General features: G+C 34.4%; 1 protein-coding gene across 3 annotated transcripts in view; it reads right to left on the bottom strand.

Annotated features, from left to right (window-relative positions):
• The window catches only part of LOC149565630 (uncharacterized), a 122,900-nt gene extending 111,027 nt beyond the window's left edge, over positions 1 to 11,873 (bottom strand). For all 3 annotated transcript variants that reach the window (XM_089819140.1, XM_089819139.1, XM_089819138.1), the window contains exons 1-4: positions 11,604 to 11,873; positions 10,341 to 10,506; positions 10,068 to 10,180; positions 9,870 to 9,948 (exon numbers count right to left, since the gene is read on the bottom strand). In XM_089819140.1, the coding sequence (XP_089675266.1) occupies positions 9,870 to 9,948; positions 10,068 to 10,180; positions 10,341 to 10,502 (354 nt within the window). In that variant the 5' untranslated portion in view covers positions 10,503 to 10,506; positions 11,604 to 11,873. The remainder of the gene's footprint in view (positions 1 to 9,869; positions 9,949 to 10,067; positions 10,181 to 10,340; positions 10,507 to 11,603) is intronic.
• Between the last annotated feature and the right edge of the window lie 5,199 nt (positions 11,874 to 17,072).

The raw sequence follows: 17,072 nt of genomic DNA on the forward strand, positions 1-17,072 counted from the left end.
ATGCCTGGCGCAATCGGTGGCATTTAATATTACAAAAGCGAAGACGACTGAAAAGTTGATGCAAACCCTAGCAAGGTTGTATGAAAAGCCCTCCGCTTCAAATAAGGTATTTCTCATGAAATGTTTATTTAATATGAAGCTAGCAAAAGGTGGATCTGTTGCAGATCATTTAAATGAGTCTAATACAGTTACCAGTCAATTATCTTCTATAAATGTTAATTTTGATAACAAAATTAGGGCTCTCTTGATTTCGTGCTCTTTGCTCAAAAGCTGGAATGGCTTGGTAATGGCTGTGAATAATTCTATTTCTAAATCTAATATCCTAAAATTTGATGATGTGATTGGTGTTATTCTGAGTGACAAAAATCATAGGAAAAACTCAGGTGGATCTACATTAGGAAGTGTTTTGAACGCACAAAGCAGAGGCAAGAAGAATGAGAGAGGAAGTAATATTGAAAATCGTGGAAAATCACGAAGAAAATCAAAGGGAAAGAGGTCTCAATTCAAAGGACCAAGAGATCATTAGTACTGTGGGAAACCAGGACATAAGAAGAAAGATTTTTGGACTTGAAACAACAATGAAGAAGACAAACAAGAAGGGAACAAGGAGGCAAATGTGGTAAGTAACAAATCCAAGGAGGATGCTTTGCTTCTGTGTTGATCATTCACGGGTTTTAGATTAAGGGGCTCCATTTCATACTACTCGTAGAGGTTATTTTCTTGATTGTGTCCAAAGGGATTTTGGGCTTGTTTATTTGGGGGATAATGAACTTTGTCAAATTGTTGAAAAGGGTAAAATTAAGATTAAGTTGCAGAATGAGAATCATTGGCTACTACAAGAGGTAAGACATGTTCCACAACTGAGTAGGAATTCAATTTTAGTAGGGCAACTAGATGATGAGGGTTGCACAGTTACTTTTAATGATAAAAATTGTAAGGTGTCAAAAGGTTCCCTTGTAGTAGCAAAAGATGTGAAAGTAGGCACCCTATATCTTTGTACAAGTCATATTGTTCCTTCTACTTTAATTGTTTCAGAGAAAAATTAATGTTCAAGACCAGCTGTTGTAGTTGAGCAGGGAGAACAAACAGTTATTGTAGATTCTACTATAGCACTATGGCACAACAAACTTGGGCACGAGTGAGAAAGGTATGAAATTACTTCGTCCAAGAAAATATTACCAAGTCTAAAATGTGTCAATATGGATTTCTGTGAAAGTCGTGTGTATGGAAAGCAAAAGAAAGTGAGTTTTGTGAAGAGTGGGAAGGAAAACAAAATGAGAAATTAGAGCTTGAGCATACAGATGTATGAGGACCAGCTCAAGTATCTTCCCTAGGTGGCTCTCATTATTATGTTACATTTATTGATGATGCAACTAGAAAAGTATGGGTTTATTTCCTTAAACAGAAATCTCATGTATTTATAACTTTAAAGAAATGGAAATGTTTGATTGAGAATGAGACTGGTAAAAGGCTAAAATGTCTCAAATCTGATAGTAGTGGTGAGTATTCCAGCAAAGAATTTGAGATTGAATTTGAGATTATTGTTCCACTAACGTTATTCATAGATAGAAAATTGTTCCAAGGACTCCACAGGAAAATGAAGTGGTTGAACACATGAACAGAACAATAATGGAGCGTGCAAGGAGCGTGAGGTTGCATGTAGGGCTGCCCTTAAACATGTGGAATGAGGCTGTCAATACTGTTATATATTTGATCAATAGAACTCCCTCTACTCCTCTGAGTTGTGGTATTCTAAAGGAAGTAAGAAGGCGAGTTATTCTTTTCTCATAACCTTTTGTTGTGAACCTTTTGCACATATAGATTCTGAAAATAGAACCAAGTTGGAAGCTAAGTCAAAAAAAATGTGTATTTGTTGGATATGGCATTGATGAATTTGGTATAGGCTTTGGGATTTTGAAAATCATAAAATTGTAAAAAGCAGGGATGCCATATTCAATCAGAAAGTGTTGTACAAACATCTGTTGCAGCAACATGAGAAGAAAGAAAATATGTAGTAATGGATGATACTCCAAAAGATGATGTTTTTGTAGTTCCTTCTGCTCTCCAACAACAGCAACAACAAATGCCACAAACCCAGGTGAATGTTAGACAATCAACAGGGCTAAGTAGACCTTCAGAAAGATTTTCTCCCTCTTTGTATTCTATTTTATTAACAAATGCTAGTGAACCTAAATGTTATGATGAAGTTGTGCAGGTGGATGCAAAGATTTAATAGGAGTCTGCAATGATAGAAGAAATGGACGCTGAAAAATTGTCTTGGGATTTATGTAAGTTACCTGTAGGTAAAAGGGCTTTATAGTATAGATAGATTTGTAGGTTGAAAGAAAATGATAGAGGTAAGAAAAGACATAAAGCCAAGTTAGTTGTAAAAGGATTTGCACAGAAAAAGGGCATTGATTATGATGAAATATTTTATCTTGTTGTTAAAATGACTTCTATTCGCACTGTTTTAAGTATTGTGGCTACTGAAGATTTGCATTCAGAGCAGCTTGATGTTAAAACAACCAACCTTCATGGTGATTTGGATGAAAAATATGTATGGCAGAACCACAGAGATTTGAGGTCAAAGGTAAGGAGAATTTAGTGAGCAGATTGAAGAAAAGTTTATATAGCTTAAAGCAAGCACCTCAGTAATGGTATCTTAAATTTGACAATTTTGTGCATGAGCATAGATACACTAGGTGTCATTCAGATCATTATGCTTATTTTAAGAGGTTGGATAATGGCAGCTACATTATTTTATGCATATATGTTGATGATATGCTTGTATCTAGGTCTAAAATGGATCACATGAAGGGGTCAAAACAACAATTAGCACATTCATTTGCTATGAAGGATGGGGGCAGCAAAACAAATCCTTGGTATGAAAATTTGCAAAGATAGGAAGAACAAAAAATTGACATTATCTCAAGCTGATTATATTGAGGTGGTGTTGCAACATGTCTCTATGGAGAATATCAAAGCTATCAGCACACCTTTGCCTAGTCATTTAAAATTTACTAAAGAGATGTGTCCAAGGACACAAGAAAAGGAGAATAAGATGTCCAAGGTACCTTATGCTTCAGCTGTAGAGAGCTTAATGTATGACATGGCATGTACTAGGCTAGATATTGCACATGCACTAAGAGTTGTTAGAAGGTCTATGAGTCATCTTGGTATTGAGCATTGGAATGCAGTCAAATGGATTCTTAGATATTTGAGAGGAACATCCAGTAAGTGTTTACGTTTTGGGGCTCTACTACTGATTTACAAGGCTATGTTGACTCAGATTTCGCAGGGGATCTTGATACCAAGCAAAGTACTATAGGATATGTATTTACTGTGGGTGGATCGGTAGTGAGCTGAATTTTTCAGTTGCAGAAGGTTAATGTTTTATCCACTACAAAGGCAGAGTATGTTGCTGCTATAGAGGCACTCAAAAAGATGATATGGCTTCAATTCTTCAAGGAAGAATTGGGACACCCACAAAAGGATAATTATTTGTTTACAGATAGTCAGAGTGTCATTCATCTAACAAAGAATTTTGCTCTACATTCAAAGACCAAACACATACAGTAATGGTACCATTTCATTTGGTCAGTTTTGGATGATGGATAGTTAAAGCTAGAGAAGATATATATAGACAATAATCCAGCAAATATGTTTACAAAGGCAATGACAATGGAGAAGTTGAACTTCTCTTTAGCATTGGTTGGTCTTTTAGACTGAACAAAATAAAAGAACAATAGAGCCCCAGTGGTTTTACATTCTAGTGGGAGCTACAAGTTTAGCAGTGCTATGATCAGTCTCCAAGTGGAAGGTTATTGTTGTGGAATTTGATCAATCTCCAAGTGAGAGATGTGGAGCATAATTAGATTCATAGGTTAATTTTTCCCCACTTTATTCGGCGCAGTCGCCCCCCAGATTTTACTACCAGGGTCAAGGGGCAATGCCCCTTGCAAGGTCCTAGGACAAAGCTACTCCCTATCATAGTACAGGGTGCGATCAAGGAGCAATGCCCCCGCAAGGGTTTTTGGGAATAGTGCCCCCAAAGGCTCGACCGACTTTTTATTGTAAAAGGCATCAACTGCTATTTTTCTATTGGACGACTTATTCTAGCCCTAATTTTGTAAGCGGCAAAAATCTTGTATAAAAAGGCTTGGGGTTAGAGATTTTATAATGTATGATGAGATTGTAGCTTCTTGCAGCAGTATTGAGCTATAACAAATTACGGATTGTAATCAGGTTGTAATCACTTAATAATAAGAATATTGGACTTGTTATTTGGTGGACATAGCCTAGGGATTGGGTGAACCACATTAAATCTTTGTCTTGTGTTATCTTCTATGTGATTTATTATTTTCTAATATTGGTTCTATTTGCATGTAATTGTTATCTATGTCTCATTAATCCTAACAAGTTGCAACTATCCAACTGTATAACTAGAAAATGCATAATTGATGGGTGACTAACACAAAATAAACAATTGATGAGTAAATGATTATCATGCCCCTGCCATGGAGACTTCCACAAACCAATACTACCTAAACCCAAACGATACATTGCATGAGCCAACTAGGGAAGGAGGGGGTTAGGGCCAACCCAAGCAACAACAAAAGATGTGATAAGATTAATTTATAAATGGCAAGAGAACACAAAAGGGGTCAAAGGGACTGCTGAGAACAACAAAAAGGGAAATGGCATATATGTGAAGGGCCCACCATCTTTCCATAATTGCATCATTTAGAGAATCCAGTAACAATTAAAGGATATAAATCAATAAAGTGATCAAGGGTTGAGAAGGCTGATTCATGACTAGTAATGATGAAGGACCTCTCTTGGGAGAGAAGTCAGCACCCTTCGAAAGTTGTCCCTATTTACAAAATTCCACCTCCTTTCAAGAAAATGTAGGATCAGGTACTAAAAAGAGTAAGTGAGATAGAGTTACAGGAGGAAATTCAATAAAGTATCCAGGAAATAATAGAAGAGAAAAGCAGAGACAGGCCTTAAGCGCGGTAAGTTAACAAAAGCAGCAGCAGAAATATATTAGATAGCAATTCTATTTTAGCAGTGATTATTAATAAAAAGGAAACAATATTCCTATTATGCAGAAATTAGTTTTAGTTATGAAAAAATATTTTTAAGAAAGGTTGTATCTGTCACTTAAGGACAGCAATCCCCTGTTAGAATATTATAATGTTTCTTTAATAGTCATCTGGGTTAATTTTTAATTTATTAGGTAGTTTATATATCTGTCTTTAGTTCCCGATTGAATCTTTTACAAAGATCATCTTTGTAAATCTATATAAAGAGTTTCCATCTCCTCTGATTAATATAACAACATCGATTTACTGTAACATGGCATCAGAGCAAGTCGATGGTTTTTCATAAAATTTGTGATTTGTTTAAGAACAATTCGAACCTCTTTTTATTTGGAATTTTTTTCAAGAAATTTATTTTTCAATTTTTTGAAATAAAAATTGTAAGGTATTTTATGAAAATTTTGTGGTTCATTCTCGAAGATTTTGCTGCGATTGCGAGCCTGGTCAAGGGTTTTGATCATGTGATTTTCTGATTTGAACAAAAGTCTCTAATTTTTTTAGGTACTTGCATGTGCAAATTTGTGAGTTTCATATACTTGCATCTGTTGTTTTATCACTGGAAGTCTCATGTTTTGCCGCATGAAGGTTTCCATAATTTTTCCCTTTAAAAAAATATGGTTGGGTTATAATAGTTTTTTCCTCAAAAACTATCAGGTGGATTTTAATTTAAAAATATCTCGAAAATTATCCAGTTGGATTTTGATAATTTTCCACAAAAATTATTTGTTGGGTTTTAATTTTTTCCTCAAAATTATTTGTTGGGTTTTAATTTTTTCCTCAAAATTATTTGTTGGGTTCTACCGGTTTTTCCTCAAAAATGAAGCTTTGTATTCTCTAATCAGTGTTTTGACATTGTTGTCTGGTTTTGATCGATTTTTCACCTCAAAAATCATGTCTAGATTTTTTGATTTTTCTCCTAAAAAATCCTAACTTTTTCCAATCTATTTTGAGTCGTAGTGCTCATCTACAAAATTTCTAGGTGAATCATTTTGTTGCAGTTCGTTTTGGGGTATAGTGCTCATCTGCAAAAAGGGTATGGCACTTTTCCTCAAAATCGTGGTTTCAGTTTCATCTTGTTATCTCTGGTTGCAGGGATAATACCTTTATTACACAACATTAGATTGGATGGCTTCTTGGCCATTAACATTTTGCAGATCCAGGAAGTGTCTCAACAACAGCAGAATGTTTCAAAGAATCTGTGACCAAAAGACAGTAGTTAAACGATGACCATTAAGGGAGGGTGCTAAAATATTATAATGTTATTTAATGATCATATTAGTTAGTCTTAAATTTATTAGGTAGTTTCTATTTTCGTCTTTAATTCACGATTGTTTCTTGTAGAAACATCATCTTTGTACACTATAAGGAGCTTTCATCTCCATTATTTAATATAACAACATTGATTTACCGTAACACCACCAAGAGTTGTCCCTCTTCAAGAGATGTCAAGTTATAAAGGCAAGAAGACCACAATGGCCAAAGCATGAAGACAATCAATCCAATTAGCATCGCTGCTCATAAGAGCAGATCATTTCATCAGATATCAATGATCAGGCACATAGATGGATCTAATCAGAGATTATTACCTATTCCAGGCAATAGCATTCTTGTTCAATTGTAGTGTGCATGAGATGTATGCTTAGCATATAGGCAATGAAGATATTATCTAACATATAATTTCTTATGTGAAATGCTAATCATTCTAAATTCTTAATTTAGTTATTCTCCCATGGAAACAATTATGGCAGGGTGGGGGAAGAAATGCAATGAGGGCAAAATTGATACACCACCTCACGGTGGTTGGCTAGTAGTCCTCCACATGAGGCCAAGGGAGGCAAGGTGTAACCCATCCATGGGCTTAGATGGGAAGGATGGTCTAAGCAACCTATTGTAATTTCACCTCCAACCTCTAAAATGTTTGATTGTTAGAATGGATCCTAAGGAGTCTCAGTCATAGAAGAGTAAATAAGGTGGCGTGAATAGGAAGGGCAAGTACAAGTTCCCTCGCTAGGTACACCACCTCATGAAAGATGGATAGCTAAAGGCATTGTGAGGCCAACAATGATGGTATATCCACTCATGGACCTAGCATGAAGATCACTTCTAGCACCCTATCATGGCTCTTTATCCAAGCCCATTAAGGCTGAACCCAAATAATGAGTTAAATATATTATATGATTAGTGACATGAATAAGGAGGGTAGGTACAAGCTTCCTCCCTAGGTGCAGCACCTCATGAAGGATGGATGGTAGAAGGCCACATGAGTCCAAGAGAAATAGTATATCTATTTTTGGGCCTATTGTGAAGATCACTTTGGGTACCCTTCATGTCTGCTTATCCAAGCCCCATTATGGTTAAACCTAGTATGTGTGTGTGCGTGTGTGATTAAAATGATTGTGAACTGTGTTTTCTTCTTTCATCAACATTACGGATCACACTTTGTGATCCATCATCAAGATGATAGCAAGCTTAAAGAGACAAAAAATCACACACAATCTAAACCATAAAGGATCACAAAGTGTGATCCTGAAATGTTGATGCAAAGAGTTTGGACACAATCTAGACTAGAAGCAGCAGTTATAACAATGGTGGATTGTGGAAAACTAATGTTCTTAATGATTGTGAATATGTGTTCTCTAACCCTAGTTATAATAATTGATTTTATGAATTGAATGTTCCTAATTATCTAACATGATTGCATGATCTCAACCAGGATCTAGATTGCTTTCACATTATTTGGGTAAAGGTATATCTCTAACTATATTATGTTTCTCGTTTTATTGAAGTTGTGATTCTAGGGCATAAGGGTATCCCAAAAGAGGACATTACACTGATGACTGCACTAGGGCAGATATATTTCCAAAAAGTAACAGTTAATTTATTCCTCCATAATTGATTCATTCCTGCACAATCATATAGAAATATTGATGCTTAACACAAGCGTGTATGATTTCGGACTTCATAACATGTACTCTGAATCTGCTGCAACAGATGACTAACATCACCAAGGCTTGTTGCACTACACATGGTCAATACCTATGTATTTGTTGAGGTCCACTCTTGATTTAATTTATTTTAATATTAAGCTAGTAAGGTGTCAGCTTAGATTGGAGGTCACATGGTGCCTGAACTGGAGTAGTAATAATAAGGAAAAAGATAGTTATACGCAAACTACAAGAAGTAAGCTGACTGGAGTACAAAGTACAATGCATTTGTAATTAAGCAGTGCTACTGAGAGATGTGTCTCCCCCCCCCCCCTCCAAGACACATCTCAGAAACGGAAATGCATCTTTGAGACTTTTTCAAGTCTCCGGAGTCTCAAAAATGGCTGGAGGCTTCATGGTGAAGTCTCCTGAAGAATCTAAGCTCCAATTCCAAAAAATAAGTCTCTCACGTCTCCTGATAAAATAAGCCTTAAAAATTATTAAAATAAATTTAAATATTTGTCATCTCCAAGTACCCCCTCCTATTTTTGAAAAATTAATAGTACCAGTACCGGACACCTCCAAGTCTCCCCATCTCCAGCTAACCTTGTAATTAACTAATAGAAAATTAAAAAAGGCCCTTATAGACTTGGATTTTTGTCCAATCCCACAAGGTGTCTGGAATAATTTTATCTTATATATAAATACTAGCTCGTTTAAATCTGTTAATTTTTTAGCTCAGTTCAGAACTTCTGCACACGTTCAGAATGAATGTGCATGAAGTTCAAACCATTTAGGCCCTTATAGACTTGGATTTTTGTCCAATCCCACAAGGTGTCTAGAATAATTGTATGTTATCTATGATATATAAATACTAGCTGGTTTAAATCTGTTAATTTTTTAGCTCAGTTTGGAACTTCTGCACACGTTGAGTACAACTGTGCAAGTAGTTCAAGCCATCTCTAGTTTGTAATTCACTTTAATGATTGAATTGAATCTTTTATTTAGTTAACTAAGATCAATAAAGTGAAGAGAATCACTAATGACATAGATTTTTTCTTCCAAGTCATCTCCTGCATGAAACAATGTTGCTTTCTTTTTGAGAGATAAGAATGCTATTTTTCGAAGATTAGGTTTTAGCAAATGGTATAAAGATAAATGCAAGATAAAAGTTTAATAACTCAGTACAATGTAAAAATTCCATGCAATGTAGTTGACAGTTGTGGAGGCTTCCTTGTAGGCTTAAGAGAATGCAAAGCAGATATCAAGATGTAGATTGTCAGATATCAAGATGTAAATTGTCACATACCTATGTTCATTTCAAAAGTTTAAGTTTCAAATTTTGAATAATGAATTTAACATTTATTGTACAATTATAAAATTAGTTTAACTAGAATTTTAATAAAACCTTGATCTTGTCTTCAAGAATGGATAAACACATAAACAAGGTTTACACTTTAGAAAAGAACAGAATGGATCTTTAATAAAAGTAAACCGAATATTGATTTCCCTAGAAGACTTCATTTTAAGGATGTGAATAATTGTTTAAGGTCAGGATCCTGAATTGAGTTACCAATTCAGGAACTGAGCTAATTCTACTAAACATACATTGCAAGTTGACACTAAAAACTGCTGATACCGATCTCAACTAGGACTTTGTCAAAAAAGAAAACTTAAAGTGCTGAGAACAATTACAGTATTATTCTAGTCTAGAAGAATTACAATAAATCACTCTCCATTGCTTTCTTCTCATAAGTTACCAAATTATGAGAGCCAAAAACTAAAGTGAGTATCAAAACGTAAACTGTGACGGGAATGTCAAGCACAAATCAAATGGAAAGACCTGTGCCAGTAAGCGCGCAACTCCTAGAAGTCCCTTTTGAAAATCCACTCCTTCGGTGGCCTTTTTTCCAGCTTTTAAGCTGTGACAATGAAGAGTTTAACAATACTACAAGTTAAAAAACCAGAAAAAATGAAAAAGAAAAACTGTCTACTAGATTACTAAATAGTAATAGATAGCATGAAACAGAGCAGACCTCACCTCTCCAAAAGACTAATTGCTTGAGTGGGCGTGTTGCCTCTGATTATGGGGAAATGCTTTTTCAGAATTATTTTGAGGTTTGCAAGTTCAAAGAGTTTCAGGTCTCTCCTCACCTTCATCCAACACATATTAAGAAAATGAACTTGATGTTATAAATCCATAGAAAACCATTTTTCACATTATTATTGAACATGCCAGTAGCCATTTCTGTTATAAACTAACCCTAGAAACTCTAATATAGCTAGTAGCCAGCTGTTAAAAGAAATGTATAACCTTGGAGAGAGATCTGTAGTAAAGGCAGCGTCGGTGCTGGTTCTTGCTTTTGTACATCACTCTCTCAAACATTTCACTCTCCCTGCGGAGTTGTTGGAGCTGCTCCTTCAGCCGCCCCTCACGTTCTCCTACTTCACTTTGTTTTACAGTGGTTGAAGCCATTTTCCTGTACAAGAAATTTGCCGGTTACAATTTTATTAAAGAAAAACCTTACCATGGGCGGTCTCTTGATGCTTTTTTCAGGATTTGATTATTTAAAAAATTGTTGCTGGCGTCACATTCTGAGCGACTTGAAATGTTTGAAATTAATTGCCCCGTGAAACCCAAAATTAATTTACCAAAAGATATGAAGAGACTGGGTGAAATGAGAAGCAGCACAAAATGCCAGATGGCATTCACTTGGCTGGGTAATTTTCTGAAACACCACTATTCTGTGGCTACTATGCGTCAACTTGCAATGTATAATCATTGACTGAAACACCACTATTCTGTGGCTAGTATTTTTTATAATTTTGTTTGTGAAAGATTTAGAATTATTAATTAATTCGAAAACCAGAAAATTTTACTGTTTTTAATTTTTAATTAACTAAATATTATATTTTACAGTACCATTTCCATTATTCTGCCGGAACGACAAATCTGGAGGTTAACCTTTGCTCGAAACTAAAATAGAAAGCTAAACAAATCTATGAAAAATGGAATTTAAGCAAAAAAACCCACACATTAGTCATGTTGTAGCCATCGCAAAATCTGAGGAAAATAGGTGAATCGAAAAGAACAACTTTGTTTCCCATAAAGCCGCATACAGGTTTAATAGAGTTCGCATTATTTACAGCGAATAACTCAGGTGAAAAATTGAACAGAATGAAGGGAAAACATGTACAATACTTGAGCGTTTTTTTTTCATAAACATAAATCTTATTATGCGGCTCGCATACGGCAAGGAATATGCCGGAAGATTATAACAGGTCCATTAACTGGCATTTAAAATAGATATAAAGTTTACTCATTTCAGTACCTATTAGAAAGCCGTTTTGTGTTGTCTAAGAAATGGTATATCTTTCCCATCATTCTTTTCTTCTAAGATCATATTCTTTATACTGGAAATAAATTTATGCGTTCGAGATTGATGTATAAACTAAGTACTTCTGATGAAAGGTTTCAGGCTCACTAAACAATGCATAGACAGTCATAAATTACTCTCAGCAAGGAACCATAAGCCCTCAAATTTTCTTGAAATTAAGAAGGTGACAGCTAAAGAACCTGGAATTTGATGTCGATTCCCTTTCAGAACTTTTGCTTCTTCGCTAGCCCGCCTTGTATCTTTCCTTTCTTTCCTGGTTCCGTTCGTCCTGTTTATTAAATGAATTCGAATTTCCTAAATTCCCCTCAATTCTCCTTACCCATCGTCGTCTATGTTTTCTGTATTGTTTCTGAGACTCCCCTCTTTTTCCCTCGTTTGCTTTTAAGAATGTCTCCCTTTAGCGACGCAATGTCAAAGTTCCTCTAAATAATTGTAAAAGGAGGAAAATTGAGATTTATAGATAGAAGTGGAAGTATATAAGAAAGAGCTTAAAGATGATTGAAGAGAATTTTAAAAAATTAATAATTATATTATTTTAAGAAATATATAAATAACAATATAAATTATACTATATGAATGAATTATTCATTTCTATCAATTCAATTATTAGTTGAAATATTTAATTTTCAAAAATAAATTGTTGATTATTTAATTCAAACTACCAAAATATCTAATAAGTGTGAGGAGTAATATTAGTTTTATAATTGGTAAAATGGTATAAAAAATAAATTATAGCATGATTGTAAAATAGTAGCTAGTAAAACATAGTGTAAACTTAAAGAAATAGCATTTTACAATTGGTAAAAATAAACATCAATGTAAAATTAATAAATATATTTAAAATAGTAAATATAAAACATTTAACCTTATATTTGAACTTGGTAATAAAAATAGATTGTGATAATTAATATTGATTAGACATTCATTTTTGTCCAAGGTGGTGTGAGGTGGAAGATAAAAATGATTATTTTTTGAAAATCTAATCAACTTGTCACAAATGTGAAAAAGATAAAGTTGTAATTAATACATTAATTAATGTATGATAGAGTTGTTAGAAAATAATTGTATTTTTGTTAAAGAAAATTAAATTTTCTCCCTACTGAAAATAGTATGGAATAATAGAATGAATGAAAAATGTGATATATAAAATAATGAAAAATTAGAAAAAGATATAAACATTTGAAGTTTCTTTTAATATTTTAATCTCTATGAGTTGATCGGTCAATTGAATTGAAAATTTGAATTGAACGAAAGCAATGGTATCCTGCCTTTGGCAGGAACTAACAAAAACACAAAGTAATTAATGCTTGGGCAGGGAGATGACTAGTTAGCCATCCACGTTAAATGTAGAACTTTTAAATTGTTGGAAATCAGATTTTTCCTAGTCTTTAATATATTTTGGTAGTAAGCTAAGAGTTTAAAGCTAAGATTTCTGATATATTTGTGGATTTTTATCTTTGAATTCAAAGTGGTGAAAAAATGGCATTTCAAAGGTGTCATGAGAATATTCTTGTATCAGTAGTCAGTCACTAAAAAATGCGATTTCCATCAAATATTCTAGTAGTTTTTATAAACTAGCACTTGCACCTGAAGGAGGTGCAAGAGGTATGTTGATAGGAAACTATTTGTAATTTTCTATAAATTAAATGTATATTGTTATTTGTATGCATAATTGTGAATATTGTACAGTAGGACATATAAGTAGAAGTATATAGTATTTTCAAACAAAAGTAGAAGAAATGTAGTAAAAGGGTAAATTTGTAACAATGAAGAAGATTGTCGTATGAGTTTTTAAATGTCAAATGGGTAATGGGTAGCTTACTTAAAACATTTTTTCCTTGCCATTGGTTAAAGGTGGTGATCCCAATTGTTAAAGTAGATGTTCAACGACGGTCGGATCAATTTTAAGTTGTGGATGGAGAAGTAGATAGGGATCAATGGTGGAAGTTTTGAGTTGAAGCGAAGTGCGCAAAAATGATCATTTCATTAAGGGTATGTTTGGTTGTTGGAATACAACTGAAATAATCATTGAAAATTAGAATATCTGGTTGTATTCTTCGTTTGATGCGCAGAATGGGAATGGAGAATAGGAATATGTATTCCCATTTTAGCCCCAAAATGAGCATATGTCCATTTCCAAAAATACCTATTATTGGAATGGAGAATAGGAATACTTCTCTTGTGGACAAGACACTTTGGTATGTAGGCTTGGATACAACCAAGTTAGGAGGCTCTCCAAGTCCTTGTACATACTCTCCACCAATTCATCCCCACCATTGCTACTACCAGGGGATGAGATCTTGCGGCACTTATAGGAAAAATTACAATTGGCAGCGATCTCCTTAATAGGGTACCAATATATCGTAGCACCAAAATCTATTTATCATGGAAAGAAAAGCATTCATAAATATATTATTAATAAAAATAGAAAAATATGCTACCCTCCCCAAATTTTCCATCGCCACTACGAACCTCCTCCTCGTGTGGTTGTTTTGCCTCTTCTTTTAGTCCCTCCTCAGTCTGGCCATTCTTCAACGGAGGCAGATGCAGCGGAAGGGCAATTGGGGGATCCTACAAGGGCAAATTCAAGGGAGGAGTGCAAACGGTAAGTTGCATTGGGAATAGTGTTGGTTTTGGGGTTGGAACCTAGAGCTACACATAGATTCAGTGGAAATTTTTTACAACATTCAGAAGAACAATTTTTTTTTTGAAAATTAAAACACATTCCCAATTAAATTGTAGTTGAACCAAACAAGACTGATAATGTCATTTTCCATTCCCATTCCCCATTCACATTCTCATTCCCATTTTCCATTATAATTTCCTATTCCTATGCTTGTAACCAAATGGGCCCTAAATGTATGAGTTAACTTTGCACACTTCATGTAATTTCAATGTTTTCTAAGGAAGTTTTAAGGCTGAATTCCATTATTATAATTCACTAGCTACATTATTTCAACTTCTCAGAGCTTGGCGATTTCTAGAGTGGGGATTTTTAATTGATAATGAGAAGGAATTGTAGAGAAAAGCAAGTCACGTGCCCTTGATTGCAGAATTACTTAAGCTTGAAGTATGAAGTTTGAACATATTTGAATCTTGATAACTTGAACTTTGACATTTGTCATTTGAATACTAATACTAGACTCCTATTATTATGTTATACATCATTATCTTTTTTTAAATAATAGTAATTTTTCAAGTGCCAATAATAATATACTATATATGTATTATCATCATGTTGACATCATTCCTCCACTACCCCTACCATCATTGTCCCCTTGGGGCTCCCAAACTTAGGCCCCAAGTACCCCTATACCAAAATGCCTTGTAGAACACTACCTATTAGTGTAAACTTGCTCTGCATGATCAATATAGTATTTTTTTAATGAATCTGAAAAATAAATGATGATTATTGAATTGTTTAAGAAAACAACTATAAGTTCCATCATTTATCCTTGGCCATAATATATTATATATTTGTTTACTGAGATCAAAATTTTTGATTGGCCCCTAACAAATTTAAAACACTATATATGTAGAGAACTTTAGAAGTTGTTGAATATAATTAGACATCAAGTTGAGAATAGTTCATAAGGTTGAAAGCTCTTCCATGCCTTCATTATTATTATTGTTATATCAAGATTAAAAAATGACTTTGTGTTACATTTTAACTTGGTATCTAGTTTGCTTCTTTATTTCTCATAATGAAAGGTTTTTCATTCTATTCCATCACCACTCGTCTAAAACTTTTCTACAGTTGTGTAGTTGAAGAATTATCTGAGCTCCATATTGAGGTAGCAGAGTGGCTACAGTGGAAGATGCATGAAAATAAGATGGGGACACAAAAAATGATAATGTTTGCAAAATCATTGCTAGAACTGTAAAAACTTCACAAAAAAAAAAAATCTAAAATGCAAAGGCAGCCGAGTCACTCGACAGGGTAAGAGTCAATTGTCAAGCTATGTTGAGTTGCTCAACAATGTAACCTATCGAGTCGCAAGCAGTATCGAGTTGCTCGACACCTATATGGACCAAGTTACTCGGTCACCAAAGGGCAACTTGACAACAATGGGCTCAGCAGAGGAGACCAAGTTGCTCAGTCAATACAAACCGAGTTACTTAGTTCAAGTAGAAGTTGAGTGTGGGGAGGAAGAACAACATTCTAAAAATGCATTAAATGGTTTCTCCTCCTCTATCTCAAATCTCACTAAACATGCACAACAAAATATATTAAAGGAGACAAGATCTATAACAACAATAAATTAGAGATGGAAAATATACTTGCTTGCTTGCATTCTATTAACTAAATGAAACTGATACAAATCTAGAGATAACCAATTAACCCTAGATTAATAAAAATATCTAATAACTTGAACCAAACTTACAACAACTAATGGTTGCATACAATAAACCTAGAGCAATCACTACTCATACAGGACAAAATGTTACTTTCACAAAATACCTAGAAAGTCATCCACCCTTGTTGCTATTATTGGATCTAATCAACCTTCCTACCTCTGTTGTTATGTTGAACTCAAAAATTGACTCTCTAAATGTCTAAGTCTGACTTATAGAATGAAAGGAACATTCCCCCCTTTTTGTCTCTTGTTGTCAATTTGAAAATCTCCCTCTCATTCAAAATTTGAACTCACCTACCTCATTTAACGCCTCTGACTTTTGCAACTACAGTATCTTATGACAGGTAGGTGGACGCAAGGCTCCAAGGACAAACAATAAATATTAATATTCCAACACTTCCCCTTTGTCCCAAGCCAACAATACCAGGATCAATGCTGATCCAAATCAACTACGCCAAGACCCTCTTAGACGCACAAAACTTGCTATGCCCAATGGCTTAGTGAAAATGTCTACTAGCTGTTGCTCAAATTTGCAATATTTCATTTTGATTTCTCCATTCTCCACTAGCTCTCTTATGAAATGATATATGATCTCAAAATGCTTGCTTCTCCCATGAAAAATTGGATTATTGGTCAATGCATTTGAGGAAATGTTGTCACAAAAGATTGCGGTTCCATCCTCTTGCTTTTCATTCAAATCTACCAAAATTCTTCTTAGCCAAATAGCTTGACATGTTGTTGCATTTGTTGCTATGTATTCAACCTCTATTGTAGATTGAGCAATAATTAGTCGTTTCTTGGATGCCCATGAAATTGCACTCAAAATCATATGAAACATATAACTGGAAGTGCTCTTCCTATCATCTAGACTTCCAGTCCAATCACTATTGGTATAACCAATCAACCTAAAATCATTATCAACAGTATACAAAATGCCAAATCCCTTGGTACCATTCACATACCTTAGGATCCTCTTTCCCATTTGCCAATGGGAATACTTAGGAGCTTCCATGAATCTAGAAATCAAACTTACTGCATGCATCATGTCAGGCTGAGTTGTTGTTAAATACATCAGACTTCCAACCATGCTTTTGTATAATGTTGGATTCACATTTCTACTGCAATCTTTCTTGCTCAACTTTAGACCTAAGTTACCTTACTGTTTTTCATTTTGAATCTCTCCAAGATCTGATTTTCATATTTTTCTTAAGAGATAAAGATGCCATCATGCATTTGTTTTACTTCTATGCCTAGACAGTACTTCAAGAGGCCTAAGTTTGTCATCTCAAA

Source organism: Cupressus sempervirens, chromosome 3 (assembly GCF_028749045.1).
Source record: "Cupressus sempervirens isolate cs-2001-9-10 chromosome 3, ASM2874904v1, whole genome shotgun sequence".
NCBI classification, from domain to species: Eukaryota; Viridiplantae; Streptophyta; class Pinopsida; order Cupressales; family Cupressaceae; genus Cupressus; species Cupressus sempervirens.